The 27,317-nt window shown below is 68.8% G+C and overlaps 3 protein-coding genes across 4 annotated transcripts in view; all 3 read left to right on the top strand.

Moving 5' to 3' along the window:
• The window catches only part of MTA1 (metastasis associated 1), a 37,756-nt gene extending 28,527 nt beyond the window's left edge, over window positions 1–9,229 (top strand). The window contains exons 9-21 of one of the 2 annotated variants that reach the window (XM_060003801.1): window positions 186–285; window positions 930–1,118; window positions 2,435–2,509; window positions 2,643–2,701; window positions 3,093–3,208; window positions 3,450–3,601; window positions 3,696–3,885; window positions 3,980–4,069; window positions 4,974–5,126; window positions 5,257–5,292; window positions 8,019–8,050; window positions 8,338–8,489; window positions 8,578–9,229. In XM_060003801.1, coding sequence (XP_059859784.1) covers window positions 186–285; window positions 930–1,118; window positions 2,435–2,509; window positions 2,643–2,701; window positions 3,093–3,208; window positions 3,450–3,601; window positions 3,696–3,885; window positions 3,980–4,069; window positions 4,974–5,126; window positions 5,257–5,292; window positions 8,019–8,050; window positions 8,338–8,489; window positions 8,578–8,728 — 1,495 coding nt within the window. In that variant the 3' untranslated portion in view covers window positions 8,729–9,229. Of the gene's footprint in view, window positions 1–185; window positions 286–929; window positions 1,119–2,434; window positions 2,510–2,642; window positions 2,702–3,092; window positions 3,209–3,449; window positions 3,602–3,695; window positions 3,886–3,979; window positions 4,070–4,973; window positions 5,127–5,256; window positions 5,293–8,018; window positions 8,051–8,337; window positions 8,490–8,577 lie in introns of those variants that run through there. The other variant, XM_060003802.1, reaches the window with a different exon arrangement.
• A 3,513-nt stretch (window positions 9,230–12,742) lies between these two features.
• Window positions 12,743–18,245, top strand: LOC132419934 (cysteine-rich protein 2-like). The gene is given in 9 exon segments (XM_060003799.1): window positions 12,743–12,992; window positions 12,995–13,123; window positions 16,111–16,205; window positions 16,288–16,345; window positions 16,702–16,842; window positions 16,925–16,993; window positions 17,073–17,167; window positions 17,483–17,540; window positions 17,623–18,245. Coding segments are annotated over 9 exon segments (918 nt in total). The 5' UTR covers window positions 12,743–12,787; the 3' UTR covers window positions 17,691–18,245.
• Window positions 18,246–25,251: 7,006 nt separating this feature from the next.
• LOC132419935 (cysteine-rich protein 1) lies at window positions 25,252–26,892 on the top strand. The gene is made up of 5 exons (XM_060003800.1): window positions 25,252–25,384; window positions 26,286–26,380; window positions 26,452–26,509; window positions 26,590–26,636; window positions 26,762–26,892. Exons 1-4 carry the CDS (start codon window positions 25,345–25,347, stop codon window positions 26,628–26,630), a joined length of 234 nt encoding a protein of 77 aa, XP_059859783.1. The 5' UTR covers window positions 25,252–25,344; the 3' UTR covers window positions 26,631–26,636; window positions 26,762–26,892.
• The last annotated feature ends 425 nt before the right edge of the window (window positions 26,893–27,317 follow it).

Here is a 27,317-nt window from a genome sequence, read left to right as displayed (position 1 = left end):
CAGGACCTGAAGGCTCTCTTTTGTAAGAAGAGGTCTGCAAGGTCTCAGAAACGACGTCCCCGCGCTCCAGACCACAGTGTTCCTTCCCGAGACAGCCGAGTCTGGACGCCTCTGCGTGTCTGGCTTGGTCCGGCCGCTCCTCCTGCTTGTCCGCTCCAGTGGTCAGCGTCTCTCCTCCTCCCCAGCTCCGTGGGCACCTTTGCACGCGCCCTGGACTGCAGCAGCTCTGTCCGACAGCCCAGCCTGCACATGAGCGCCGCGGCCGCCTCTCGGGACATCACCCTGGTAAGTGAGAAGGCCACCGGGCAGCCGCGGCCCTGTGCGTCTGCTCAGATCAGCAGCCGCTGCCCGGGCGGCACAGCCCTCCCTGGGGGGCACAGCCCTCCCTGGGGGGCACAGCGCAGGGCTCTCACTGCCCCTGTGTGGTGACCCTGTCTCATGCTGGTGAGAGGCTGCCGGCCGGCACGTGGTCAGGCCGTACTGGGCCCTTGCTGGTCTGCGGGCCGCACGTCCTCAGCCCGCCCTTCTCTTTCCACACTTGCCACCTCAGAGGCAGCGGCATCTCCCAGAGGACGGCTCGTGCCCTAGGCCGGCCCCTCCTGCCCAGGGCACTTTGGCCCTGGGGTCAGTCACCCACTGTCTGCCGGCTGAGCCCCCCCCTCCTGGAGTCCCCCCGCTGCCGAAGTGGGCCTGGGAGCACACCTGCTCCCCTCTTCTGCTCCGAGCAGCTTGGCCTGTTCCTGTGCTCTCCCCAGAGGCCCCCGGCCGCCCCCCCGAGACTGTCCGTATCCCCTCCCAGGTGGCAGGGAGGGCCAGCCCCTGGGTCCTGTGGCCTCCCACACGGCCCGGGTGTGCCTCCTGCCTGGGGCCGGGCGGGGTGGGGTCGCCCCACCTCTGGGGCCCAGGCGACCCCGCCTCTCCTGCTGCAGTTCCACGCCATGGACACGCTGCACAGGAGTGTGTACGACGTCGCCAAGGCCATCTCGGCCCTGGTGCCGCAGGGCGGGCCCGTCCTCTGCAGGGACGAGATGGAAGAGTGGTCGGCCTCGGAGGCCAGCCTGTTCGAGGAGGCCCTGGAGAAGTACGGGAAGGATTTCACTGACATTCAGCAAGACTTCGTGAGTACCGGGGCGCAGGTTCAGGGCCCTGCTGTGCCCGCCGGGCCGCCGTTTTTCCGTCCCCTTGTCTGTTAGTGGCTCCGGAGGAAACGCCCAAGGCCGCCTGCTGGGGCCTGGGCTGAGCCACCAAGGCGAGGTCCACGCTGGTGTTGCTGGGGTCCTCGCCGGGCCTTGTTTGACTTGGTTCGTTTGGCTGTGTTGGTTGTTCTTAAGTGGCCGAGCGTCTCCGTGTACGTCCTTGCTTTGTGTCCCTTGCAAGTGTCCACCAGTGAGCCCGTGGGGATTCCAGCACCGGCAGGGCCTGTGCCCTCAGGGGCCCCTCCTGCCCTTACAGCCCCTGAAATACACTTGAACTCATCTGAAAGGTGGCCAACCGGTGGTCACTCAGAAGAGCGCGCCTGTGCAGAGAGGGCGGCAGGGGCGGCCGGGCCGGCCTGACCGCGAGCGCCTAGGAGGGGCCGGGATGCAGCGGCCTCGCCAACATCTGACTCTGAGCAGCACCTCTGCAGTAACGGACGAGGCTGATGCCACAGCACCCACGTCAGAAGGCAGGCGGCACTACTGAGGGTGGAGAAGCATGTCGGTCCCCAGAGGCCATCAGAGGGACCCGCGCAGCCCCTGGTGCCGTGGACACAGGCCGAGCCCAGACAGCCGGCCCCCTGTGCGAGGCAGATGCACGGAACGTACTGAACACCTAAGCAGGGCAGCAAGACCTCCTCACACGGAAACAAGCGCAGCGAGGAGGCGGGCGGGACATAAAGCACTCAGCTCGCCACGCCTCCCGCACGTCCCGGGCCCCGGTGCGCACAGAGTCTGAATTGTCGACACGCCCGGGAGGACGTCGTGGGAGAATCCGCGCCACGGGACTCGCCTGAGACTGGCCCGGAGGTGGCGTGGAAACGCAGGGGGCGGGATGGCAGCGGCAAGACTCTGACGGCCACACTGGACTCACAGGCAGCCTGTGAAGCCCAGAGGTGGCGCCCGCACAGCGGGGGAGCTGGGACCCGGGAGCAGAGTGACCGCGAGGACGTACAGGGGAAGCGTTGCAGCCCACGGTCGTGGGTGGGGCTGGTGTCTGGGCGTCCAGCGCCTTGCGCGACGGGAGGGGGCACCCACCGCCGACCGAGCAGGGCAGAGGTGCCGAAACCGGGGAGGAAGCTCTTGCGTTGAATGGAGTGTGCCTGAGAGGGAGAGAGAGAGGGCAAGGCCTGAGAGGGGCCCTGACGCGGGCTGGGGGGAGGCTTGCCCCCTCCTGGGTGGGGTTAGCGGCCCCGCCATGCCCCCGCCCGCCCCCTGACGTGCCCCTCTCCCCCCAGCTCCCCTGGAAGTCGCTCACCAGCATCATCGAGTACTACTACATGTGGAAGACCACCGACAGATACGTGCAGCAGGTGAGGGCCCGGCCTGGGCGGGGGCCGAGGGGTCCTGTGGGAACTTTAGGGTGAGGGGGCAGCGTGGGGACTGGGGGATCCCCTCTCCAGACCCACCTGCTGGCCGCCCTGACCCTTTGTTCTGTGTTTGAAGAAACGCTTGAAAGCAGCGGAAGCGGAGAGCAAGTTAAAGCAAGTTTATATCCCCAACTAGTAAGTACGCCCCTCACGGCGCCGTCCCGCGTCCCACGTGGCCCCGTGGTGCCGTCCTGGCTGAGTCCTAGAGAGAGTCGGGGGCCTGTCATCGAAGCCCGTGGTGGCCTGGGGGCAGAGGTGGGGACAGCACAGGGCATCAGGACGGGACCCCACCCGGCCTGGGGTTCAACTCTGAGCTGAGCTAAGCGCAGGCAGATGGAGCTGGGGTGTCGACAAGGTGGGAGCTGCTTCTAGAACTCGAGGGGAGAAAGATCACACACCCTCAGGCAGGGGTCAGCGTCTGCCCTGTGGCCAGGCAGGTCTGGACTGGGGCTGCCGGGCCCCAGAGCCGCGCGCCCAGGGCTTGGTGGTCCCGTGACGTCTTCCCTCTCTCCTTTCCTTACCTAAGTAACAAGCCAAACCCGAACCAGATCAGTGTCAATAACGTGAAGGCAGGCGTGGTGAACGGTGCCGGGGCGCCAGGCCAGAGCCCTGGGGCCGGCCGGGCCTGCGAGAGCTGTTACAGTAAGTGCCCCGCCCGGCATCTGGGTGCCCCTAGCCCACAGCCCTGGGCGCCCCTGCACTGCCCTGGGGCCCAGCCTGGGGGCGGTGGCCACGCCCTGCCGGGGAAGCCCTCTCGGGGAGTACCGGGTGCCCGGGCCCACAGGGTGGGTGGTGGGCGCGGGCGGGCGACAGCTGTGTAATGCTCTCTGCCGTCACTGGTTCTGCTTAAGAATCCGTCTATTTCCAACTTTGTTGTCCGTAGCCACCCAGTCTTACCAGTGGTATTCTTGGGGTCCCCCTAACATGCAGTGTCGCCTCTGCGCATCTTGTTGGACATATTGGAAGAAATATGGTGGCTTGAAAATGCCAACCCGGTTAGATGGAGAGAGGCCAGGACCCAACCGCAGTAACATGGTAAGTCGGTCCCCCCCACCCTGCCCCAGCGCACGCCCCGCGGTCCGGCCCGCAGTCATGGCGCTGTGTTGGGGCGGCTCGCCCCCTTCCGCAGAGCCCCCACGGCATCCCAGCCCGGAGCAGCGGGAGCCCCAAGTTTGCCATGAAGACGAGACAGGCCTTCTACCTGCACACCACCAAGCTCACGCGGATCGCCCGGCGCCTGTGCCGTGAGATCCTGCGCCCGTGGCATGCCGCCCGGCACCCCTACATGCCCATCAACAGTGCGGCCATCAAGGCTGAGTGTGAGTGTTCCTGCGGGAGGGGCGCTGGCGGGGCTGGTGGGGACGGGGTGTGCAGCCCCCGCGGGAGCTCTTACCCGGGCCTCGCACCCCACAGGCACGGCACGGCTGCCCGGAGCCTCTCAGAGCCCGCTGGTGCTGAAGCAGGCCGCGCGGAAGCCCCTGGAGGCCGTCCTGCGGCACCTTGGTGAGCCTGCTCTCCTCCAGCGCAGCCCTGGCCCCCCCAGGGGGTCCCAGCCTCTCCCCACCCTGCTCCCCTCGCCCCTGCAGTCCCCAGGGATCTGGGTCGGGGGCACTGGCTCTTGTGATGCCTCTGAGCCTGGATCTCCCGCGGGGGCTTCTCCGCGCCCCACGCCCCAGGGCAGGGTCACGGCTGGGTGGGAGACGTGCACACCTAGGCAGCAGCCTTGCAGGGAGGGGCCTCGTGGCCTGGGGACCCTGAGCCCTTCGGCTGGCTTTGCCGCCCCGCCCCGCCCGGCTTGTTCCTGGGCCCTTGGCTCGGCTGGCCTCGGCTGGCCTCGGCTGGCCTTGGCTGGGCTTGGACGAGGGTGGGGCTTCCCCTTCGTGAGGGACATTCCAGAGCCGGGAGCTCCCGGCAGCACTTGCTGTGGAGTCTCGGTCCCGGGGCTGGCCTCACCCCGACCCGACCCATGGGAGGAGGTGGTCTCTGTTCCCTGCGAGCCCCCCAGGGCTGTGGGACCTTGGCAGGTGTGAGCCCGTGCCTTCCAGGCCGGCGCTCGTGGGCTCGTCCTCGGCCAGCCAGCTGGGCCGTTAAAACTCATCGTCTGTCTAGTGGCCAGCCCTGTGCCGTCAGCTCCGGTGGCCGCTGAGTGGACCTGCTTGTTTATGGGTATCTGGAGCCTGTAAGCTGCCGGTGGTCCCCGGTGTTGCGGCCCTTTGGCCAGGGCTGAGGAGCCAAGGAGCCCGGCCCCAGCAGCTGTCCCCGCTCGCAGGATGCCCGGGGGTGCTGGCCTGCGGTGCCCTCCCGGGCCCTGGTCGCCATGGGCCTGGGCTCTGGCGGCCCACAGTCGGGCGGCAGGGCTGCTGCCGAGAGCCCGCAGTGCGCCCACCTGCCCGCGTTGCCTCTGCAGAGACCCACCCCCGCCCCCCGAAGCCCGACCCCGTGAAGAGCGTGTCCGGCGTGCTCGGCGGCCTGACCCCGGCCAAGTCGGCCCCCGTCATCAACAACGGCTCCCCTACCATCCTGGGCAAGAGGAGCTACGAGCAGCACAACGGGGTGGACGGTGAGTCCGGCGGGGCCTTGGGCTTGGCCAGCACGGCCTGTGGCCCCGGGGCACCCGACCCTGGCCCCCGCCGCGCCCGCACCCGCTGACCGTGTGTTCTCTCCTCTCTCCTGCCGCCGGGCGCTGCCAGGCAACGTGAAGAAGCGCCTCTTGATGCCCAGTAGGGGTAAGGCCCGGCCCTCCGCGCGTGCCTGTGTGTGCTGTGCTCACGCGTGCGCGGCGGACGGCTCAGGGCACGTCCAAGGGCAGTCCACGCGGGCTGGGCCGCACCCTGCTGCCCCGGCTCCTCCCGATTCACCTGTCGCTCGGCAAAGACCGGAGCGCTGCCCCTCGGGCCCCCCGCTCGCCCAACGCTGCCTCCTGCCCCGGGGCCTCCGGCTCGCGGGCCACCCCTCCTTCCGGGCCCAGCGCCGGTCAGTGGACTGTCCTCGCTCCGGCGGCCCTGGTGCCCCCGCCGCCCGCCTGTACTGTCTGCTGTCGTGCTGTGACTGTCCGCATGCCGCCAGCCTCAGCTTGCGTGGCCGCCTGCGCTGTGCTTGCAACCCTGCCTGCGCCCCTGCCCCAGTGGGGGGCTTTGGGACCCTGGTCTCCTCGGGGGGCAGGTGGGACAGAGCTGTGGTGTGGCCGGCATGGCTGGGTGGGGGTCGGCGAGGCCCGGGTGGACGCTCAGGTCAGGGCCCCGCATGGAGGCGCGCCCAGGGCTGAGGGTCCCAGAGCTGAGGCAGCAGTAGTGCCCTCTCCTGAGCGGGATGGGATGCTCGTGGGGTGTGCGCTAGGGCAGCCCTCTGTGGGACCCTCCTGCCGTCGGCGCCTCTGGAATGTGGCTCCTCTCACCTGCCCAGGGCCCGGCTTCTGCCCCCTCAGCTGGCGGTGGGGTGTTCGTGGGCTGGGGCTGCTCTAGGAGGGTGTAGCCACTGTGGCAGTGTGGGATGTGTCAGACCTGGGTGTCCCAGGGCCCCCCGGGGATTTGCCTGCGGCCGGACCCGTGTGTGTGTGGGGGGGGAGGTGAACAGGGAAGCAGCTGAAGGGAAGAACGTGGCAAGTGCACTCGGAGCCCCTCCTGCCAGCCTCTCGTGACGGCAAGGTCAGGTCGGGTGTGGGTACCCCAGCTCCATGGGGCAGCAAGCATGGACACGTCCAGAGCCCTCCCCAAGCTCAGGACTGGAGGGCTACTGGCCCCAGGGGTCTGGCCGAGGCTTGGCTGTCCTGGGATCTGTGAGAGGTGGGCCGGACGTGGGGACCCGGGAGGTAGCAGCGGCCAGCGGCCACTGGCCCAGCCCTGTCCCCTGTACGCTCCCTCTCTCCGCTGTGTCTGAGAGCCCCAGCAGGCACACCCTGAGGGTCAGCCGGGGGTACTGGTGCCGGGTCCTGCCATCTCACCCCATCTGGACACAGGCTCTCGCCTGCACCAGGCCCCGCCCCCCCCCCCCCCCTGCCCTGGCTGCCTCACCCACGACCCTGCGGTGGGGCTCTGAGGGCGGGGCGCTAGCCTGCTGATCTCCCTCCTCCCCCCCATAGCCTTCGGGCGGGGAGGCTGTCGCAGCCCCTGGTCCCAGCAGCGGGGCTGGCTGCTCATCTGCCCCTGCGACAGGTGCCCTGGGGATGGTCTGATTACACCCACAGAAGGGGGTGAGGGGCCGCGTGCTCATCAGCAGGCAGCTTTGGGCTTTGTGGTCCGACCTGTGAAAAAGCCGTTAGTTAGTGGGAGGGATGAAATCTTTTTGCTTCTGTCGGGCTTTCCGAGATCGATGTGCTTCCATACCTATCTACTTCAGCCCCAGCGTGCAGATCCCGGGTGGGGACATCGGGGGCTGCACATGAGCCCTGGGAGGAGGCCACAGCTGGCCTCCTGGGGTGCTGTGGGGCAGCGGGGGCAGCAGCGGGTGGCGGGAGCTGGCTCTGGGCGAGGCCCGGCCTCTGGCACTGGTGGGGCCTTAATGGGCTAACAGGCCCACGGACGCGCCTGCGGCTGCATCCACCCTCTGGGCCTGCCGCATGCACGCGCTCCCCTGTAACGCTGACCGTGTGCTTTCTTTCCTCCGCCACCCATCCTTCTGGTAGGCACCTACCTGGGTAAGTAGCACAGGGCCTCGAGGGCTGCAGGCCGGGTGCCACGGCCCCTCCCTCTGCCCTGCCGGGGTTGGGGTACTCCAAGTTAGGAGGCGGTTTGCAAAGGGGAGGGCTGGACAGCTCTTCTCTGCTCGTCAAGAGACGAACCGTGGCCAAGGGGCCCTTTTGGGAGGAGCTGGTCCTGGGAGGCCTCTGGCAGGACGCAAGTGGTGGAGACCAGCCCTCATGGGCACGTGCTCCCACGGCCGCCCACAGACTCGCCCCACGTGTGTCTGGGAGCCACAGGTCTCGGGCGCCCGTTGGGAATGTGGACTGAGACCTGGGACGGCGTCTTTCCCCTTCAGAGGGGCAGCTGCTTGTGGCTGCAGACCCCCGGCCATGGGGTGGAAGCACTGGAACCCTGGCCAGAGCCTGGCCTCCTGGCCACTCGAGGAGCTTCTGTCAGCTCCTCCGTGGGTGGCTGGCCCCAGGGTTTGCGATGGGGGCTGGGGGCCCCTCGGGAGGAAGCCCGGGGTAGCCCGGCCTCCTGGGGTCTGAGTGGTGCTGCCCGGGGAGTGGCCGCCTTGCAGAGGGGCTGCCCGGCGCCACTGTATTTATACCCACCGTAGACCAGGCCCCGGTTGTCGCGGCCCAGTCAAGGGAGCGAGCTCAGATCCGAGACTCCGGGCCCCCACCCAGAGCGCCGCCTGGGTGTGGGCTGTGGCTCTGGGGGGACCTGGCCCCAGGTCTCCTGCTGCTCGGCTGCGGGTCCTCAGCGAGCGTGTTGAGTGCAGGACGTGCCTTGCCTTGGACCTCACAGCCTGTTCTCCTCCCTCTTGTCAGGTTTGGCGAATCACGGACAGACCAGGCACATGGTGAGAGGGAGGGTCCCCGTCCTCCACACTCGTACACACGTGTGTTCCCACAGCTCCCGCGGGCCTTTGGGGGAGGCCCCCCAGGCCTGCAGGCGCTGCATGGGAGCATCTGGGAGGCCCAGTGGGACCAGAGGAGGGGCAGGCGGCGGGTCTCCATGGCCCTCGGAGGGCCCCCTCCCTGCCCGGGGTGGCCAAGCCTCCATGCTCCCCGCTGGGACCGCCACCTCGGGCTTTCTGGGTGCCCACGTGGAGGCCCCGGGCTGACCCCTGGCGCCTCCCCACCGCAGGGACCAAGCCGGAACCTGCTGCTCAACGGGAAGGCGTACCCCACCAAGGTGCGGCTGATCCGGGGGGGCTCCCTGCCCCCCGTCAAGCGGCGGCGGATGAACTGGATCGACGCCCCCGATGACGTGTTCTACATGGCCACCGAGGAGACCAGGTGGGGCCTCCAGGACCAGCGGCGGGCAGGGGGCAGGGGCCACCGTGTCCGTGTCACTCGTCTGCGTCACTCGGTGTCTCGATCACAGGAAGATCCGCAAGCTGCTCTCGTCCTCCGAGACCAAGCGCGCGGCCCGCAGGCCCTACAAGCCCATCGCCCTGCGCCCCAGCCAGACCCTGCCGCTGCGGCCGGCCCCGCCAGCGCCCGTCAACGACGAGCCCATCGTCATCGAGGACTAGGCGCCGCCCGCCTGCCCGCAAGGCCCTCCAGCCGCAGACCGCGCCTGCCCGCCACCCGCCCCGCCGCCCCGCCGCCCGGTTTCGGTAGTGCCCCCCCCGCCCCCCCCGCCCCCCCTGCAGAGAGACTGCTCCTCGGCCCCCAGCGGGGGTGGGGGGGAAGCACCGCCTAACTTACTCCAGGGCCGCCGAGGAGTCACCTTTTTAGCTTGTGTTTACTTTTTGGCCGGAGCGGAGCTGAGGGGCTGCCCCAGCGCTCGCCCTGCGACGCGGGCCTGCGGGCCGGCCGGGAGTTTCCTTGTGTTCTGTTGAAGGTGCCATTTTAAATTTTATTTTTATTACTTTTTTTGTAGATGAATTTAAGCTCTGTAACTTACACCTGGAATGTTAGGATCGGCGTGGCCAGTGGCCAGCCGAGCTGCCTGGTGGGGTTGGCCCCTTGTCTTTTCAAGTAATTTTCATATTAAAAAAAAACAAAGAAAAAAAACTCATAAAAACAAAAAATCCAACTAGCCCTTTCCGTGTCTTTTGTCCCCAGTCCTCTCCCTGTCTTGGGCCCACCTCACCCTCAGGGCAGAGCCGGCGCTCCCAGCCTGGGCTCCCCCGGCCCGCCATGGGGGAGGACGCTCAGGGAGAGGCACTGGCGAGCAGCGCGTGGCAGGCCTGGCCCGCATACCTGCCTCCCGGAGGCCCTGGCCCGATGCCCACCACCTGGCCCTGGGAGCAGGGAGAGGTCCAGCCAGGGCTCGCTGGCGCTCACTCGGTGGCGGGGGCAGGGGTGGGGGAGCGGAGACCCCCTGTGTCTGTTCAAGGCAGGGGGTGGTCTGGACCTGGCCTGGGACCCAGACTGGCAGGTGCCTGGCTTCCGTCGGGGCAGCCAGCCTAGCTGGGTCAGCCGGCCGGCCAGCCTGCTCCTGGCAGAGCCCTGCCCCAGCTGTCTGCGGGTTTTTGCCAGGAACTGCAGGGCCACCCCTAGCAGGTGTGGAGTTTCCACAGGGAGAGCTCGCTCAGATTTCAGCAAGTCCGCTCTCAGACATCCTGCCTCGGCTGGACCCCGCACAGCCGCTCCGGGCCCAGGGGACAGGTGTGGCCAGGCCGCGGTGGGGAGGGGTCTGGGAGCCACGCTAACCTCCGCCAGCCGAGGGGCTCCCCTCCGTGAGCTCTGCCTCCTGTGCCTCCAGCCCCACTGTGACGCGTGGGCATCTCAGCTGGGGAACTGAAATAGAAACCACCCTGCTCCCTCGCTGGAGACAGATAAGGGGCGTCCTGGCCTCCCAGGACCCAGCTGCAGGGCCCCGCAGGGTGGCGGGCCAGGGTGTCAGAGGAGTGGCTGTGGCACCCGCCCCCCGCCCCCCGCCCCCACCACAGCCAATTCTAATCTGCAGTCCTGGCACCACCCCTTGCTGCCCCTGCTGCCCCAGGGCTTCGTTGCAGTGTCAGCCGAGGTGCGGTGGGGGGTGGGGGGGTGCGGCGCACAGCTGGGAGGCCAGGCTGGTGACCTTGAGAAAGACACTAGCTTCCTCCGGGGCCTTTTCCAGTCCTGGGGCCTGAGGATGGGGTGGGGTGGGGACGGGAAGGGAGGGTTCTCCCCAGGCCCGGTACTGATTTCCCTTCCCCCAACCTGGCCCTCCCCCCAGGCTGGTCGAGATCTCCGTCCCAAGGACAGGCAGGCCCTGCGGAGAGCCAGGAGCCGGGGGTCCCCCGCCCCCACCCCAGCACTGTGCTGGGCAGGGCCTGGGCTGCGTGTCCGCCTCTCCGCTGCTGGGGGGTCTGAGCCGAGGCTTAGCGGCGGGGTGGGAGGCGGGTGTGGGCGGGGGGAGCAAGCTCTTGGGTGCCCAGGAGTGTTTGCCAGCTTTGGTCTGTTCTCGTGGGCCTGGCAGGGGGCTGTAGCCGTCTCCTCCACAACCCCCAGCACCAGGGCCATCTCAGGGGGACAAGAGTCCCCACAAGGGACTCAGCCTGGACGCCTGCCCACCGCTGGGCGCAGCCCTGGGGGTCCTGTGGGAGAGCGAGACTGGGCTCCTGCGTGTGCCATTTGCCAGCGCTGCGGCCCTAGGGGAGGGGCCTGCCTTACCACCTAGCCACCTGGCCTGGCCACCTCGGGGCAGGCCCTGCCTGCTTCCCACGAACTTGCTGTCCTCACCCAGCCCCACGGCCTGCTCACCAGGAGCTGGCCTGGCCTGTACCTGCCCCAGTCCCTAGCCCTCAGTGGCCTCGGAGGCAGATGCCGCTGCTCTGTGTCCCGCGATCTGTGCCCCCTCCCGCCAGGCCCACAACAGCCCCGGTGCCACCAGCCCAGGCACTGCAGCTGGGTGGCAGGGCACCTGCGCCGCCCCACTCTCCCCTCCCTGGCTCCAGGGCATCTGGCCAGGGCCCAGCGCCATTCCTTTGCTCCACCCCCATTCGCTCTCCAAGCTGGGCGACACCAGTGCCCAACCAGTCCGCCCTCCACAGCAGTCCTGCAAATTTCAGGGGCGGGGTGGAGTCACGGAGGCTGATGCCCGGGGGTCCCCGGGGGCTCCCAAGCTACAGAGGAGGTGGTAACAGGTGCCAAGTGGGGGGCAGTGGGCCCATGAATTATTCAGAGACACCGGACACCCAGCCTGAGCCAGGAGCGGGATGTGAATGACTGACCTGCAGGCCACCTTGTCCAAGAAGGGGGGCCCGCTGAGGCCTCCTCTCTGGTCTCTGCCCTGGCTGGCTCGGGGCCAGAGCCCGAGTGCGAAGGGAGAGGGGGCCGGCCAGGCTGGTCAGTTAGGCCTGAGGGGGGCCACATGTTTCTGGGCTGTTGTCCTCACGGAAATGGCACTGGCTGAAGGGTGTGGGTGCAATGGGTGGGGGCACCGCTGGGAGCAGGGCCGCGGAGGGCTGCCATGAAACTGCCCTGTGAGACTGGCTCACCCAACCACTGTGAACACGCTGGCACCAGGGGCCAGGAGAGGCGCCGGACGCCGCCAGGCAGAGGAAATCGGCAGTGGGGGGCAGACCTCAGTGTCCAGCACAGAGCCTCAAAGACAGGGCAGGGGGTGAGGGGGCTGGAGCCCGCTGCCCAGCCTGGGCCTAGTCGTCTGGGCTTGGGGGTCTGTCCATCTGCCGGACTTGAGGCTCAGCTGGGGATGGAGGTCCAGAGGAGAGCCCATGAGGAGGCAGAGCCCCTGGGAGGTGGCCCCAGCGTCCTCCAGGTCCCCCAGACCCCGGGGTTAGGGCCGGGTCCTGCATGGCTCCAGGTGCAGGTAGGGAGAGTGGGAGTGGTCAGGCAGGTAGGTAGGTCCCTGTTGGCAGGAGGGCTGTGGACCCCGGGGAGAGACCCCGAATGCTGGCAGATCCCTAGCTCCCCGGCCCTCCAGGAGGGTGCTTCGGCACCACCAAGCTGGAGGTCAGAGGCCCTGGGCCCTAAGCTAGTGGGGTCCAGACGAGGGATGCCCGTGGCGGGAGCCGGGGGAGGGGATAGGGGTAGAAGCTGACGGCAGGGTCCGCCCATTTGGCCGGCCACAGCACCCGCGAAAGTGGCACTCCAGGGGCCCCAACATCTCCTCTCCCTCCTCTCCTCCCCTCCCTACCGCCCTCGGGTGGGAGAGCTTGGGGAGGACAACTTCAGAGCCTGCAGCACAGCCCCGCGGGTCCCCTCGGTGCCGGGCATCCCCTCCCCAACCCCCTTCCAGCAGTTTCTCTCGCGCTGTTTTTGGAAGTGGCAGGCGCCCTGCCCTCCACCCGCTGGGCCTTCAGCACCACTGACAGTGTTAGGCGGGGCCGGGACCGGGCCTGGACCGGTGGCGCGCCCGCCCGGAATCCCGCTCCTATCCCACCGCAAGGCCGTTGCTATAGAAACCGAGCAACAAAGGGAAGCGGGGTGGCGGCGCGCGGCAGGGTGGGGTAGGGTTCCCTTGGGGACTCGGGCGCCAGCACCGGGCAGGGCGGACCGGTCCGCCGTCGGGGAGTCAGTCTGCTTGTCCCGACGCCGCCCTTCCGGGCCGAGGCCCCCGCTGGCCAGGACGCCCCCAGTCGAGGGGGCCGCGGACTCCCAGCCCCACCCGCGGCCCGGCTGGCTGCCCCAACGTTGCCATGGAAACAGGCGAGGACAGGGCGGGCCTGGGTAGAGGCCACCTCGCGCGCGCGACCCAGGGGCGCCCGGCGGGTCCAGTCGCCCCCCATCCGCCCCTGCAGGTGCGCCCCCGCCCCCGCGGCGCCCGGACCCCGAGGGCGGGCTCCCGACGCCCCGCCCCGGACGCAGACCAATGGGAGCACAGACAGCCGGTCGGGCGGGGCGGGGCGGGCGGGGCGGGCGAGGCGGCGGCGGCGGCGGCGGGGAGACGGGCGCGGGCGGAGGACACGGGCTGAACGGGAGCGCACCGGCCATGGCCTCCAAGTGCCCCAAGTGCGACAAGACCGTGTACTTCGGTGAGTGCCCGGGCCCGGCCAGCACCCCGCCGCCCTTCTCGGTCCAGGATGCGCGGCCCCGACCCGGCTCGCCGCGCTGCCCACGCGGGTGCGGCTGAAGGGCGGAGCGGCGACAAGCTGGGGGCGGCCACGCCCGAACCCCGAAGTGGACGATGGGGGTGGGGCGGGGGCCCGAGGCCCGGCGGGTGGGGGGGCGCGTGGTCCCCCCGAGAATACGCCCGGGCTTGGGGGAGAGCTCTGGGTTCGCGGGCGCATCGCGGTTCTCCCGGCGGTGCCGAGCGGGGCGGGGTCGGGCGGGGCAGCAATCTCCGGGCGCTTCTCGCGCGCTCCTGTCTGTCCCTCTCGGCCGTTTCGCGCGGACCCCAGTCCCGCCTTCCGCGGACACGTGGCCGGGCTGGCGTGGCCTCGACCCGTGACCCCCAGCCCCCACCCCGACCTCTGCCCACGCGGGGCTGGGCTAGGGCTGGGCTCTGTCTGGACTCAGTCCACGCGGGGGCGACCTTGGCCTCTACCTCCTGCGTGTCCCAGCGCGCGCCTTTCCTTGGTTCACGTCCCCCCAGGACTTTCCCGGGGGTGAGGTGACAAGCGAGTCCCCACAAGCAGGAGAGGACGCTGGAGCCCAGGTGGCCAGGCCCCCTGCTTCCTCAAGGTCAGAACAGTGGCATTCAGGAGGAGGTAGCTGGGTAGGAGGGCGTCCTCTCTGCCAGGATGCCCCCTGGGTTGGCGGCACCTGCCCCCCCCCAGCACTGGCTCACCCACACTCTGGCGCTCTGACCCTGTTGTCTGGCTCACCCACTCTCGCTCATCCTGGCTGATCCGACTTTGCCAGGGCGGCGAAGTCCCTGCCCACCGAGCCTCCCACCAACGCCCACACAGACAGACTTGGTGGCACAAGCCAGGATGGCCAGAAGGGCAGGGAGAGACAGGGACAGACGGGGGATCCGATCCTTCTGTTGTCATCCTAAGGGCAGTGGTCCGGGTCTGGACTGGGGACAGGCCGAGGTGAAGATGGCCACTTGGCTTCCCAGCAGGCCAGAGCTCGAGGAGGAGGCCGGAGGAGGCCGACGTTGTTTGCTGTTCCCAGAGGGGAGGGACCGGATTTGGCCTGGAGTGCTTCTGGGCTGGCTGGAAGCCGAGGGGCTTCCGGATGCCTCCCCAGGAGTCTGCCCAGCCCTCTGTCCCCATCCCAGACAGGGCTCATCCTGTAAGGCTCAGGGTGGGGGCCAGCGCCAGGGTCCTCCTGCCAGCCCCGCTGCCCGCAACTTTGCTCCCAGTCATGCTAGCTCAGGACCGGGCCGACAGTCCCGTGGACAGCCCGGAAAAGCGCTTCTGCCTGCTTGGGCGGCCGCCGGCTCCCAGCAGAAAACAAAGGCGGCTCAGACTCGGCTGGCTTCTGTCCTGGTCTGGAGGCCCTGGTGGAGGAAAGGGCTGGGGGCCAGACCCTCCCACCCCCAATCAGGCTTCACCCCAGCAGCCTACCCCCAATAAGGCTTCACCCCAGCAGCCTACACCCCAAGCGTGTGCACAGTGCAACCTGGGCCAGGATACCCCAGGGTGACCTCAGGGACACCGAGCCTTTGTGTCCCCAACAACCGTGCAGCCGGGTGAGGGCCGGTTCCCTTCCGAGCCATTAGGCTCAATCGATTCTGCCTTCCCAACTTGGGCCGGTAATGTGTGGCCGTCGACCTGGCCAGTGGGTCTGAGGGTCATTCCCCTGCCCCCAGGTGGCCACATCCTACAAACCAGCCAGTGGTTCTGGCAGCCCTGAGCTGCAGCTGCCTCGGCCGCCGCTGGCCAGAAGGAGAACTGGGAGAGGATCCGAGCCCGCCTTGGGCTCAGCCAGCTCCCATCTGCCCTGGCATGGACCTGGGGCGAGGCCTGGCCAGCCTGCGTCCCAGCCTCCTTGGTGGAGTGGCCAGAGGGATCTAAGCTTGTGCTGCCCCTGGCCGGGGCCAGCAGGTTCCACCAGGGCCGTGGGGAGACATCGCTCAGGGCTCCGAACCTGGGCCACCAGGGGGACTCACTGCCCTCCAGCAGCACCCACAGGCCACCTGGGGCTCGGGGTGCCCCTGGCCAGGCTCTCTCTCCCTGCTCTGCTGGGGCCCTGGGGGAGGCCTGGCCCAGGTGGGGGCCCCTCTGTGAGGGGGACCAGAGGAGCCACTGGTCCTTGGCCTCTTCTTGGGGCTTGGCCAGATTCTGCCAGGGTGGAAGGGGCCCAGTCCACCTGACCCCCCTGCTCCCCTCCCCGATGCCTCTGGCCGGGCCCCTTTCCAGTTGGGAGGAATTCCAACTCAGCTCCGGCCTTTCTTCCTGCCCTCTCCTCCGCCCTTTTCCTGCTGTGCTCCCCTGGGGAAGCCTCAGCTTCCGTCCACTGGGAGGTGGCCCAGCAGCCCCAGCCTGGGGCAGGGGACAAGGAGGGGCCCCAACGTGACCCTCAGCAGCTGGTCTCAGACCTTGAGTGCCAAAGCAGCAGCCAGAGGCGGGGGGGGGGGGGGGGGGGCGCTCAGAGCTTAGGGAGAGGAAGCCAAATATAGACAGGCAGGCGTCCTGTCCCACGGGTGTCCCATGGTGGCGACAGGGACTGGCCTCTCGCAGGGGTTCTGGAGGCTTGGGGCCACCCTTCAGCGGGGGCGCTCTGCCAGCTCCATTAGGGCCTGATTGGAGGGTTTGGGGATGTGTGTGAGGGAGGGGCAGGTGTCCTGGTGAGGGGATTAGCAGGTGCTTGAGCTGGGACCCCGTCCAAGTTCCCTGCTGCAGCCCGTGACCCAGGGTGATGAGGGTGCCTGAGACCCAGAGGGAGAGCAGGGCCCCTGGGGAGCAGAAGGTGGTTACGGTGGGGGAGCAGGCAGGTGCCACGTGGCTCCTGGGTGGGGATGAAGGGGACCCGGCGCAGAGGCTGCCCAGGAGCGGGCAGGACAGCGGGGGCAGCAGGCGGCTGAGCGTGGGAGGGCAGGAGGGCGCTGGCCCTGACCCCTCTCCCGCCCCAGCTGAGAAGGTGAGCTCCCTGGGCAAAGACTGGCACAGATTCTGCCTCAGGTGCGAGCACTGCAGCAAGACGCTGACGCCAGGGGGCCACGCCGAGGTGAGCCGCTCCCCCGGGCAGGGAGGGGGGGGCCGGGGAGCCCAGGCCCGGCCCCCGCCCTCATGCCCTGCCCTCTGCCTAGCATGACGGGAAGCCCTTCTGCCACAAGCCCTGCTATGCCACGTTGTTCGGACCCAAAGGTGAGCCTGGGTGGGGCGCCACGGCGTGTGATCTACTCCGGCGCTGGGGGACGTGGCCAGTGCCGATCCTCGGCCCAGCAGAGACTTGGGGCTGGCCTGGCGGGACGCTGTGGATCCTCGGATTCCCCCGGCCCCCTTGTCTCCTTCCCCATGCTGGCCCCTCCCGTCCTTGAAGAACCAGCATCCTCCGTGCCTTTCCCGGAAATCTGCAGCCCACGGGTGCCCTCTGGGTGGGGGTCCTGACCCCACAGTGGGCCGCGGAGGACCCTTTTCTGAGAAGTTGGGGGGTGGCTGTGAGGGCTGGGTGGTGGGCGAGCCCACTGGCCACGCCCCCTACGGTGCCTGCCGCCTCACAGGGGTGAATATCGGAGGTGCCGGCTCCTACATCTACGAGAAGCCCTCTGCCGAGAAGCCGCAGGTCACTGGCCCCATCGAGGTCCCCGTGGCCCGAGCTGAGGAGCGGAAGGCCAGCGGCCCCCCGAAGGGGCCCAGCAAAGGTGGGCTGGGCTGAGTTTCCGGGGTCAGGGGGGCCGGGGCGTCGGAGCCGCTGTGCCCCGTCCTGACTCCTCCCCCTCCCAGCCTCCAGCGTCACCACGTTCACCGGGGAACCCAACATGTGTCCTCGCTGCAACAAGAGGGTCTACTTTGGTGAGTGGCCGCGCCCACCCCCAGCCTGGGAGATCTCCGCCAGGGGGGCCCCCGACCTCACCACCTCTCCCGTCCCCAGCCGAGAAGGTGACGTCTCTGGGCAAGGACTGGCACCGGCCGTGCCTGCGCTGTGAGCGCTGCGGGAAGACGCTGACCCCAGGCGGGCACGCGGAGGTGAGAGGGGCGCCGGCTGGACGGTTGGGGGCGGGGCGCGCAGCTGCCGGGGACGGGAGGCGGGGGAGGGGGGTGCCGGGCGGTGGGCGTTGTCCCCTGGTGGCCAGCCTCGTGGCTCGCGTGCGCGCAGTGCTGCGTGGCGTGGCGTGGCGTGGCGGCGCTGTCCTCCCCTCCAGCTCCCCCAAGGTGAGCCGACCTGGCCAAGGCTTTGAGAACTCGAGGGTTCAGGGAGACCCGGAGGAAGCCACCAGGGGGAGTGGGGAGTGTGGACTCCGTGGCCCTCGCTTCTCACCCCCCCGCCCATCTCGTCCCTAGCACGACGGCCAGCCCTACTGCCACAAGCCCTGCTACGGAATACTTTTCGGACCCAAGGGTGAGTGTGGCCAGGAGGGTCTGGGATGCGGGGTCCCCCTTCCTCCACCCCTCCCCTACCACCCTTGCCCCTCTCCCCACAGGGGTGAACACCGGAGCTGTTGGCAGCTACATCTATGACAAGGACCCCGAGGGCAAGGTTCAGCCCTAGGCCCGCAGGCCCTTCTGCGGGGCATTGGCCCGCCTGCGCAGGCCCCTGGCCAGGGGCCCACTGCTTGGCTACGAGGGGAGAGTGACCGCCGCCCAGTCCCACCTCAGCACCTGCGAGTCCAGGGCCTGCGTGTTGGGGAGGAAGCCCCTGAGCTGACTCCAGAGCCCTGCCCACCAACCCTGTCTCCCTGGGTGTGTCTGCCTTTGTGTCCCCAGCCACCCGTCACCCCTTTTGTGTCCTCCTGGCCCCCCGTGTCCCCATGTCTGTATCTCACGGCCCACACGTCCCTGTGGCCTGGGTGGGTCTTTCTGAGGTGGCCGCCCCACGCTCCCCCTCCTGCTGCCCGAGTCCTGCCCACAGTGTTATTTATGCTCCCCCTGCCCGTGACAGCCACAGCCACGCCCCTCACAGTGTCCCAAGGGTGGAGGGACATCCCTGCCAGGAGCCCTCTGCCCGCCTCCCACCCTGCCTCGCAAGCGCCCGCCCGCCGCCCTCACGTGGCTCACATTCGACTGCCGGGCGTTCTGCTGTCAATGAAAGGTTTGAGGATCGCACAACCCCGCACTGTGTCTGTGTCTGTGGCATGGGTGTGAAGCCGGGATAGCGTCCCTTCGTCCGGGGGTCCTCTTCCCAACGGCGGTGGTCGTGGCTGGGAGGCGGGGAGGCGCTGATTTAGGCTGTGGTGCCGACACTGAGGTGGGCTGGGCCCCTGAGAGGGACCAGACTAGCTGGACGTGGGGAGGGTGGGAGGCATCCGGGGGTGGGGTCCTGGTCCCCAGACATGGGCACCAAAACCAGGGGGTCCTCTGATCCATCAGAGACCCAGAGGGAGAGGTCAGCCTCGGGAAAGAGCAGAGGGCATGGCATGTGGAGGGAGAGGGGGCAGGTGAGCAGAGGACGGGTCCTCTGCAGGGGGAGAAGCCGGTGAAGGGTGGTCAGGGACGAGGAGGAGCCTGGAAGTACAGAGGGTTTGGGGGAGCGAGGCTGAGCGTGGTCGGCCGGCCCCGGCATTGGTGGGAGCCCAGGGACAGAACGTGGGCAGTCTGGAGGAGAGGCCTAGGGGCTCCTGCCTGAACAGCATCTGCGTCTGGGCTTGCAGTGTTGATGGACTCACCTCTGGCCTCCCCAGGCTGTCCAGGCTCTGCCTTTGCAACCGGGAACTCTCAGTAGCTGGGAGGAGACCTCTCCTCCTCGTCTGCCTTCCCTTTACCTGCTGGCTCCCGGGCAGCCCACCAGAGGGCGCCCCTTCTCTTCCACGCTGGGCGCGGGGGCAGAACCCTCGGAGACCTGCCCTCCAGCGCTCAGCCCTGCCCTGGCCTGCTCCCAGCACCCCACCCCCAGATGCCTCGCCCTCCCCGAGCCAGGAGCGTCATCCGGGCCTGCTCAATCTGGGCCCGTGTCCCCAGCACCATAGGCAGCCGGCTCCCCACGTGCCCTGCCCCCAGGGACAGCTCCCAGCGCCCCAGCCCGTGGCACAGGCCCGTGCCTGGCCCGCGGGCCCAGACACAGCTGAGCCTGGGTGCCCGGCTCATTGTCCCTCGAGCAGCCAACCGTGTCCCTGGGGTGGAGGGCCGGCTCCTGGTGTCTGCAGTGCCAAGCCGCCCTCCTCCTGGCCAGTCCAGGCGCCCAGCGTGGGCGGCAGCGTCTCCTCGTACCTGGCCGGCGCCTGGAGCGCAGCCAGGATGTGCAGGGTGGGTCGGCCTGCCCTGGGGATGGGAGGCGCTGGAGCAGGTGCCCCAAGGGCGCCCAGTTCCCACCCCAGGCAGAGGGGAGGTTCGGGCAAGCACGCTCGGAGGAGGGGCTGGGACAACACCCCTCCACATTCCCACCTCCCTCCCGCCAGCACGAGGCTCCTTGGTTGGGGGGTCGTTTGGGGGAGAACTCAGGCTTCCCTGAGCACCCCCAGGCCCGCCCTCGCTGAGGGCTCCCGGTGTCGGATGGGAAATTCCTGTCGTCCGGCCGGTTAGGGGCTGCTGAGAGCACAGCCGGGGCCCCTCCTCCAGGAGGCTCCAGGGGAAACTGCGTAGGGGAAGACTTGATCTGCGGCGCGCCCTTCCCCAAAAGCCGGGGAAGGGCGGGGCCTATTCTCGTGTGAAGGCCCGCCCTGGGGGGGTGGGGCGAGGGCTGCCGGGGTCGCCTGGAGGGAGGATCGGCCCAGCCCTGCCAGGGACGCAGTGCCCTCCCACTGCCGGGTTCTGGCCCGGGAGGGCGCGTTCCACTTCCTGCGTGCGGAGGGGGTCGCGCCTCCGTGTTTGTTTCCGCGGGGTTGTCATGGAAATCGGGGCGGGGCCGGTACCGTCTGTCTCTTCGCGGTCGCTGGGTGTCGTCGGTGGGGGCCGCGAGTGGCCCTGCGCTGCCGGGGCTCTCTTGGTGACACTAGCTCCAGGAAGCCTCCCCACAAGCCAGGTGTTTCCTCGGGCGCCCCTGCAAGACGCAGGGGAGGCCCGTACGGTGTGCCGCCTTCTCCACCTCCCCCCACCCCCGCCCGGCCTCCACCCCCACCCCTCCAGCCCGGTCCCAGCCAGTTGAGGCGGCCCTGAAATGCCATCTAACCACCTCTGTTCCATCCAGAACCCCAGGGCTGGGCACAGCGCCCGGGCCTCCTCCGCCATCCTGCTCCCCAGCTGTACCCCACCTCCCACCGGTCCAGTCTTCCCCACTTCCTCGCCAGGACCCTCCAAGACCCACCCTGCACCCCATTTCAGACCTGGGCCCTAGCTGGTACCCCCACCCTCCAGGCATCTCTGTGGGGACTGCAGCTCCCTCGGCCCCCACTTCCCTGAGGCCCAGAATCCCCTGCCCTAGGCCCCCACCTTCCCCTGGGCCTCTGCTGTTGGAGGCTCCCTGGGGACCCCACCCAGCTAGGCTAGCCTGGCTGAGCTGCTCTAGGCCTGAGGGAGCATGACCTTTTTCCAAGCACCGGCGCACTGGTCATGGGCTGTGGCCCCCTGGGTGCTAAGGGTCAGGAAGTCACCTAGTGCCTGTGACCCCGGCTCTGGGCCTCTGGGAGCTGGGACAGGCAAGGACTGGCGGGAGACCGGGGCGGCCAGGTGTGGGCAGCACGTTTTCTCAGGGCCCGGCTGGCTGCAGGGGTGGGTCTGTGGCCGTGAACATGCCCAGCTGCTGGGCTGATGAGGCTGGAATTTGAGGCGCTGCTGCATGGGCTTTGGCTCCAGGGCACAGAGATTCCCGGAACTAGGCTCAGCCTGGGGTGGGGGTGGGGGGAGGGGGAGGGGGAGGGCAGGGCGGGCTGAGGGAACTCAAGGCTGTAGGTGCCCGCATCCCTCTACCCCAGCCCCTCTGCATCCCACGCCTGCTTCCAGCAGAGGAGGAGAGGGGTCTTCTCCTACCCTGGCCAGGCCGTGGCCTGGTGGACAGGATCAGCGTCCTTCTGGGAAAGCACAGAGTCCGTTCCCTTCCCCAGCCCCAGGGCCGCCCGGGGCAGGACCTCGGGCCAGACAAGGGGCCCCGGGAGACAAGCTGTTAAAAATAGGCCCTGGGAATGTCTGAGTCTCCACGACTCAGACTCAGCCGGGCCTGGGGGAAGGGCAGGGAGGGGTGGCCTCTGGGGGCAGGAAGCCAGCTCTGGCCCAGGGCTCAGCAGTGGTCCTGGAGCACATGTTGGCCCTGCAGGGCATCTGGGTGCAGGAACACCAGACAGGCCCTGCTGGCCTCCAGCCCTAGCAGGGCACATCCTTACACCTGTCCACACTGAGGAGGGAGCCCGGAGACTGGGGCACTGGGCACTGGGTGGGGGCTTTGAGAATGGTAGGGAAGAGGCCAGAGGCAAGTGTCACAGTGTATGGCATGGCGGGGGGTGGGGGTGGGGTGGGGGGGTGTGCCCGGGGGGGGGGTGTCTGTCCAGCCCTGAGGGGCAGAGCTCTCCTGGTGGATTCCTCAGCGGTCACTGGGGCCCAGCCGTGCCTTCACCAATTCTCCCGGCGCCTGGAGGGCCCCAGCCAGGCCCTCTGCATCCAGCATTCTGCGGCAGGGCAGGGTCCTGCCCCGTTGCCATCTGGGTCTCCAGCTGAGCCTGGGCGGAGCTTCAGCAGGCGAGGGCGCGGGAGTGCGCAGAGAGAGGGTGAGCGTGTGGAGGTGGCTTTGGCCAGGCAGCCAGAACTCCGCAGTGACCTCCCCCCGGTCTCAGGGCCCTGGATGCCCTTAGGCTGGCTTGGGGCAGGGTGGACATTCTGGGCACAGAGCAGCCTGGGGCAAGTAGCCGTCCTGGCCGCGGTCCCTCACACTCCAGACGCAGCCCCTGTGCCTCCAGCCAGTGCTGGGAGGGAGAAGAGCGCAGGGCCACGGTGCTGGTAGCGCTGGGGCGGGCTGCGTCTTGGGGTGTGCGGGGTGCTTCACTCCGTGCCTTCCATGGGTCTGTGCAGCACATGCCACTAGGGCCCCAAAAGAGTAAGGAAAGGGGTGGAGGGCCAGGCAAGGCAGATCTGGGTCTTGAACTGCACCGGTGGTCCCGAGTCTGGTTGACCTTGGGCCAGGCCATTGCCGCTCCCCCACAAGTGCATCCTGGGCAGGTGAGCCCATGGAAGCAAGAAGCCTGTTCCTGGAGGGACTGTCAGGGCCCTGATGGGCACCCAGTCAAGCCTCAAATGGGGGTGTGCCTGGCCATAGAGTCTAGGGGGCTGAAGGATCTGTCCACCCACCACAGTCCCCCAGTGCTGGGGGGTCTGCAGCTGGAGGGGTCCCCACCCCCACAGGTGGGCAGGACAGACAGGGAGCTGGGGGAGTTGAAGGGACACGTCAGTCTGTGACCGAAGCTTTGGGACGGTTCCAGGCAGTGTGTGTGTGTGTGTGTGTGTGTGTGTGTGTGTCTGTGTGTCTGTGTGTCTGTGTGTCTGGAAAAACCGTGCTATGTAGCAACCAGAGGGCAACGCCCATGGCCCTCGGCACCCCCCCCACCGCCCGGCATCCTCCCCGCAGGGGCCCGTGCTGTGACCATGGCAATGGCAATAACAGCGGGGAAGGCCAAGAAGAGATTCATCACCCTGCTTATCAAGGGGGGGCTCTCAGCTCCGCCCACCCCCAGGGTCAGGCGGGTTTGGAGTCCCAGTGTTGGTGGTGTGGAGGCGTCATCCCTGGGGCCAGGTGTGTGGAGGGCAGACAAGCCGGCTCACAGCCCCACCTGGCCCGGAGCCCTGAGTGGGCTGGGGGTGTGGGCCGGGCAGAAACATGGGAAGGCAACTGCTCAGAGAAGGGCCTCATGCACGCATGCCCCGAGAGACACCCTGATGGATACGCCCACCCAGGAAGGCACTGGGACACACGCGTGCGCATCCAGGCAACCTGTCGGTCACTGTCCCCCCCCCAGCTCATCATCCCGGTGGAGTTGACCTCTGCCTGGCACACCCACTTGGGGCAGCCTTCTCAGGGATCTGCAAGGCGGTGCGTGCAACACGTGTGGCCTGATGCCCGGGATCTGCTGTGACAGACGCCCACCTACCCCAGAGTGTCCTGCCCCGTGCCCCCTGCCCACGCGGTCCTCTCCATCACCAGAGGTCTTTGCCCTTCCTCCCCTCTCGCTGCTTCTACCTGTCTGCATTTCCTAGCTGTGTCTGTGTCTCCGTGTGCCCCGTCCACCCCCCCACCCCCCGGCACTCTCCTGCTTTCTTTCCTGCCCACCTTGCTCTCTGGATCATGGAGCCAGGAGATGAGGGAAGCCAGGACCACCTCCTGTTCCTGGCCTGGCCTGGTGGCATCAGGCGCAGGCCAAGGAGACATCAAGGGCCGGGTGGGGGTTGTGGGAAGGTTGGGCCGGTGGTGTCGGCTCCAGAAACCATGCTGAGGTGCCCCTGTGCCAGGCAGAGAGGGTGTTGAGGCTCCGGGCCCGGAGCTCCACCAGTGCAGGGCAGGGCGTGCACCACCTCCTGAGGGCAGCGGGCAGCCGGGCACCGGGGCTACCCACCTTGTGGACCCCGGGGCTTGCACAGCTCCCGGGGTGGGGGGGCAGAACTGTGGCCTCAGAGAGGGGGTCCCAGGGAGGTGGGAGTGACTGGAGAGCGGTGTGGGGGGCCCGCCGCGGGAGTGTGGGGTCCAGTGGGCCGTCCTCCTCACCGAGGCTGGGGTGCGGCCGGCCTCCCTTACCCTTGAAGGCTTGGAGCTCTCACCGTCACCCCGACCCGGGCCTGGTGGGGCGCCGTCGGGGTGGAGGCAGCCACGGCTTCCACTCCTGGTCCCGTTGCCAGACTCTGGGGGGGGGGGGGCTGCTCGCAGCGGGTGGTAAGGGTGAGGGCGTCACTGCGTGGGGAGGCCGGAGCTCCTGGGCCCTGTCAGAGGATGGTCTCCAGCACCCTCCATGGGGACAGGGCCTGGACAGGCCCAGAGATGACGTTTTGTTTGGCGAGATGGTTGAGGGCACATGAGGACGCTGGTGCTGGTAAAGGTTCAGGGTGTAGGATGGAGACACGGCTAGGGAGGTGGCCTGGGTGACAGTGATGGAGGAGGGTTGGCCCAGGCAGAGTCCTACAGGGCACAGAGCACTGGGACCCCACCCAGGCCTCCACCTCAGCCTGGGCTAAGGGGCAGATGGGAGGCTGGCCAGCCGCCTCCCCTCGAGGGCCCCACCCCCTTGAGATGCAGGCCTCTCCGCTGGTCCGCAGAGGCTGGCCTAGGACCCCGCAGCCCGCGAGAGAGCCAGCCCCCTAGGTCTTCCCCCATTCCTGGGGCGGGTGGGGTCCGCGGTCTCTGCCTGGCACGGCGGAGGCTCCAGGGCCGCTCCCGCTTTCCTTGGACGAACGACTTGGACCGCTCTGCACTCGGCGCTTCCCGCAGAGATAAAGACCCCTCCCCCGCCGGCCCCGGCATCTCCCAGACGGCCTGCGCCGGCCTGGGCGTCGCCGCATCCACTTCCCGCCACAGAACCCCCAGCCCCCGCAGCCGATGGCTGTCCCCGTGGAGAAAATGGATGCCCCGTCGCGGAGTCCCCTCTTCTGAATTCCCTGGGGACGTTCCCGCTGCGGTCCGATGGACTTCCAGGGGCGGGTCTGAGGTGGGGCGCGTGAGAGAGACCGGTATGTCCCTCGGGGGTGGGGAACTGGGGCGGGGCGGAGCGGGGCGGTCCTCCTGGCCCCGCGCGTGATGGAGGCCGCGGGGAGTTCCTGGGGGAGGGCTACCAGGCTGAGACTCCCCTGGCAGGTGTCCCCAAACCTCCATCGGGGGAAGGGGACACGCTGGTTTGCATCTCTTTGCATTTTAGAGGTGACCGGTTCCCTCCCTGGCTCCGGCATATCTGGGGCTGGGGGTGGGGTGCTCCCTCCTGCTCTTGGGGAGCCCCACTGCCCCAGATCCTGGACCCGGCGAGTCCAGAGTCCAGGGCGAGGGGCGGGGCTCCTCCGGGTGCGCCAGCCCCGCCCCTTCAGTGAGTCCCCACGGATCTCCTGCACTGCTCGGATCACGCTCTGTCGTCGGCTAGGCCCGGGTCGTACCCCAAAGCGGGCGTGGACCAGATGACCTTTCTCGGTCTGCTGGCTTGGGTCCGAGGCCTCCGGGCCCAAGTCCAGGGCTCAGGGGGCGGGGCGCTAGGGGCGGGTCCCAAAGGGGCGGGGTCCCGGGGTGCTTGAAAGGCGAGGACCTGGCGCGACCCACCCAGTCCCGCGCTCCGCTCTGCTCCCGCCCAGCCACCCGACCCGGACCCGGCGCCACCATGCCCAAGTGCCCCAAGTGCAACAAAGAGGTGTACTTTGGTGAGCGCACTCCACCCCCACCCTCCCCGGCTCGAACTGTGGGTCCCTGAGCCGCCCCACGCGGAAGCGCGGCCCAGGGTCCCCGCCGCGGGGCCGCTCAGGTGGGCCGGGGGCGCAGGGGGACTTGGGGCACCGCCTCGGGGCGACGCCTCAGCCTTGCCCGCGGCCGCCTGGATGTGCGGGTCGGGACCCCTGCGTCGGACGGCCCTCCATCTCTGTGCCCCGCTGTCTCTCCGGGTCCCTCTGGGCCTCCCGTCTCTGAGTCTGCCCGTCTCTGGGTCTCCCGTCTCCGGGTTGCGCTCTCTAGCCTCCTCTCGCGCGCGCCCTGGGCGGGGACCCCGAGGGGTAGGAAGGAACGCGGGGCTCTGGCCGCCCCTCCCAGCGCTAAGTAGAAACAGACGCGGAAACCGGCGTCCCGGGCGCGAGACCAGGCGCGCTCAGATCCCGGGCGCGGCCTTCCTGTCCCGCGCCCCGGGGCCCACCCAGGGGAAGGGCAGGAGGAGGTGGGAAGTCCCCCCGCCTCGCCACGGGGAAGGGCGCCCCTTACGCCCCACCGCCGTCACCGGTGCAGAGGCGGAGGGCTCAACCCGGTAGCCGGCCCGGGTCCCGACCCAAGGCCCCCTCGCCTCCTCCTGCAGCCCCACCCAAGCCCTCAGGGGCGCGCTCAGGGCCGGCGCCCACCCCCGCTAGTTGGGCGGGACCGGTTGGGGACTGGAGGTGCCCCTCTCCCCCCGTGGGGCACAGGTGCCGCTGAGACCTTGGGTGGGCCACCGGGCATGCGTGGGCGAGGCCTTGAGCAGAGGTGGCTGGAGAAGGCGCTGTGCGAGCAGGTGGGTGTGCCCCGTGTCCCAGGAGCAGTGTCTCACCTCACGGGGCGGGGGGCATGTCTGTCCCTCTGCAGCTGAGCGGGTGACCTCCCTGGGGAAGGACTGGCATCGCCCTTGCCTGAAGTGTGAGAAATGTGGAAAGACGCTGACCTCGGGGTCTCACGCCGAGGTAGGTGGGGCCTGGAGGGAGGCCGGGGCGTGGGGGAGGGGTGGCAGGCCCTCACGCGCCTCTCTCCGCAGCATGAAGGCAAGCCCTATTGCAACCACCCCTGCTACGCGGCCATGTTCGGCCCCAAAGGTATGCTCCCCGCAGCCCCCACCTGACCCTGACCTCCACAGCCCCTGGCCACCCCTAACCCGCCCACTGCTTCTCCGCAGGCTTCGGGCGCGGTGGGGCAGAGAGCCACACTTTCAAGTAAACCCAGGTACACCCCCATCCCCCTTGCCCTGCCCAGCCCAGCCAGCCCTGAGAGTGGGGTTCCCCTACCCTGAGTGAGGACCGACCACTCCTGGGGCCTGCACTCACCTCTGTCCCTGTCTCTCTGCACAGGTTCTGGAGACCCCATCCCTGGCTGCCCGCCGGGCCGCTGCCCCTCTAGGCCGATGGCAGGCCCTCCCCACAGGCACCTGGGGCTCCCCTGTAGACCCTCAAGCCCTCAATAAACCCGGACACTTGGAAGACCTACTCGTGTGTGCACTTCACTGGGGGAACAGTGCAGGGGGCTGCACCCTGCCGGGCACTTGCTCTTCCTGCTGCAGCCAGCCTTGCTGCCCACTGCCCTGGTGGGGGCGGGGGTACTCTGCCAGGGAGCCACCCTGGACAGCCCCGCGTTCAGCCCTGCAGATGCCCCAGCCCTCCTGTGCAGCTCTGGGATTGGTCAGCGGGAACATGAGGCTGCAGGGTGAATCCGCTGAGCTGGTTCCGTTTTTGAGAAGCTTTGGGGAGCTGTGGTGGGGAGCCCTCGCCTGCCCTCCCCACTTCCTGCTGCTCCTCCCTTGTCCCCATCCCCCATCCCCACCCTGCCGGACTGGGCCAGCCGTGCATCCACCCAGACACCTCATCTGCCCCCGTGCCATGCCCAGGGACTAGCAGGTGGCCGGCTGCC

Source organism: Delphinus delphis, chromosome 2 (genome assembly GCF_949987515.2).
Source record: "Delphinus delphis chromosome 2, mDelDel1.2, whole genome shotgun sequence".
NCBI lineage: Eukaryota > Metazoa > Chordata > Mammalia > Artiodactyla > Delphinidae > Delphinus > Delphinus delphis.
The sequence above is the reverse complement of the archived record's forward strand: the minus strand, read 5'-3'. Positions and strand labels throughout refer to the sequence as shown.

What these genes read in the sequence shown, in the direction of transcription:
- LOC132419935 (XM_060003800.1), top strand. Translation starts at nt 25,345, where the DNA reads ATGCCCAAGTGCCCCAAGTGCAACAAAGAGGTGTACTTTG. An exon ending in CAACAAAGAGGTGTACTTTG is followed by an intron (nt 25,385 to 26,285) that starts GTGAGCGCACTC and finishes GTCCCTCTGCAG; the next exon opens with CTGAGCGGGTGACCTCCCTG. An exon ending in GGCCATGTTCGGCCCCAAAG is followed by an intron (nt 26,510 to 26,589) that starts GTATGCTCCCCG and finishes GCTTCTCCGCAG; the next exon opens with GCTTCGGGCGCGGTGGGGCA.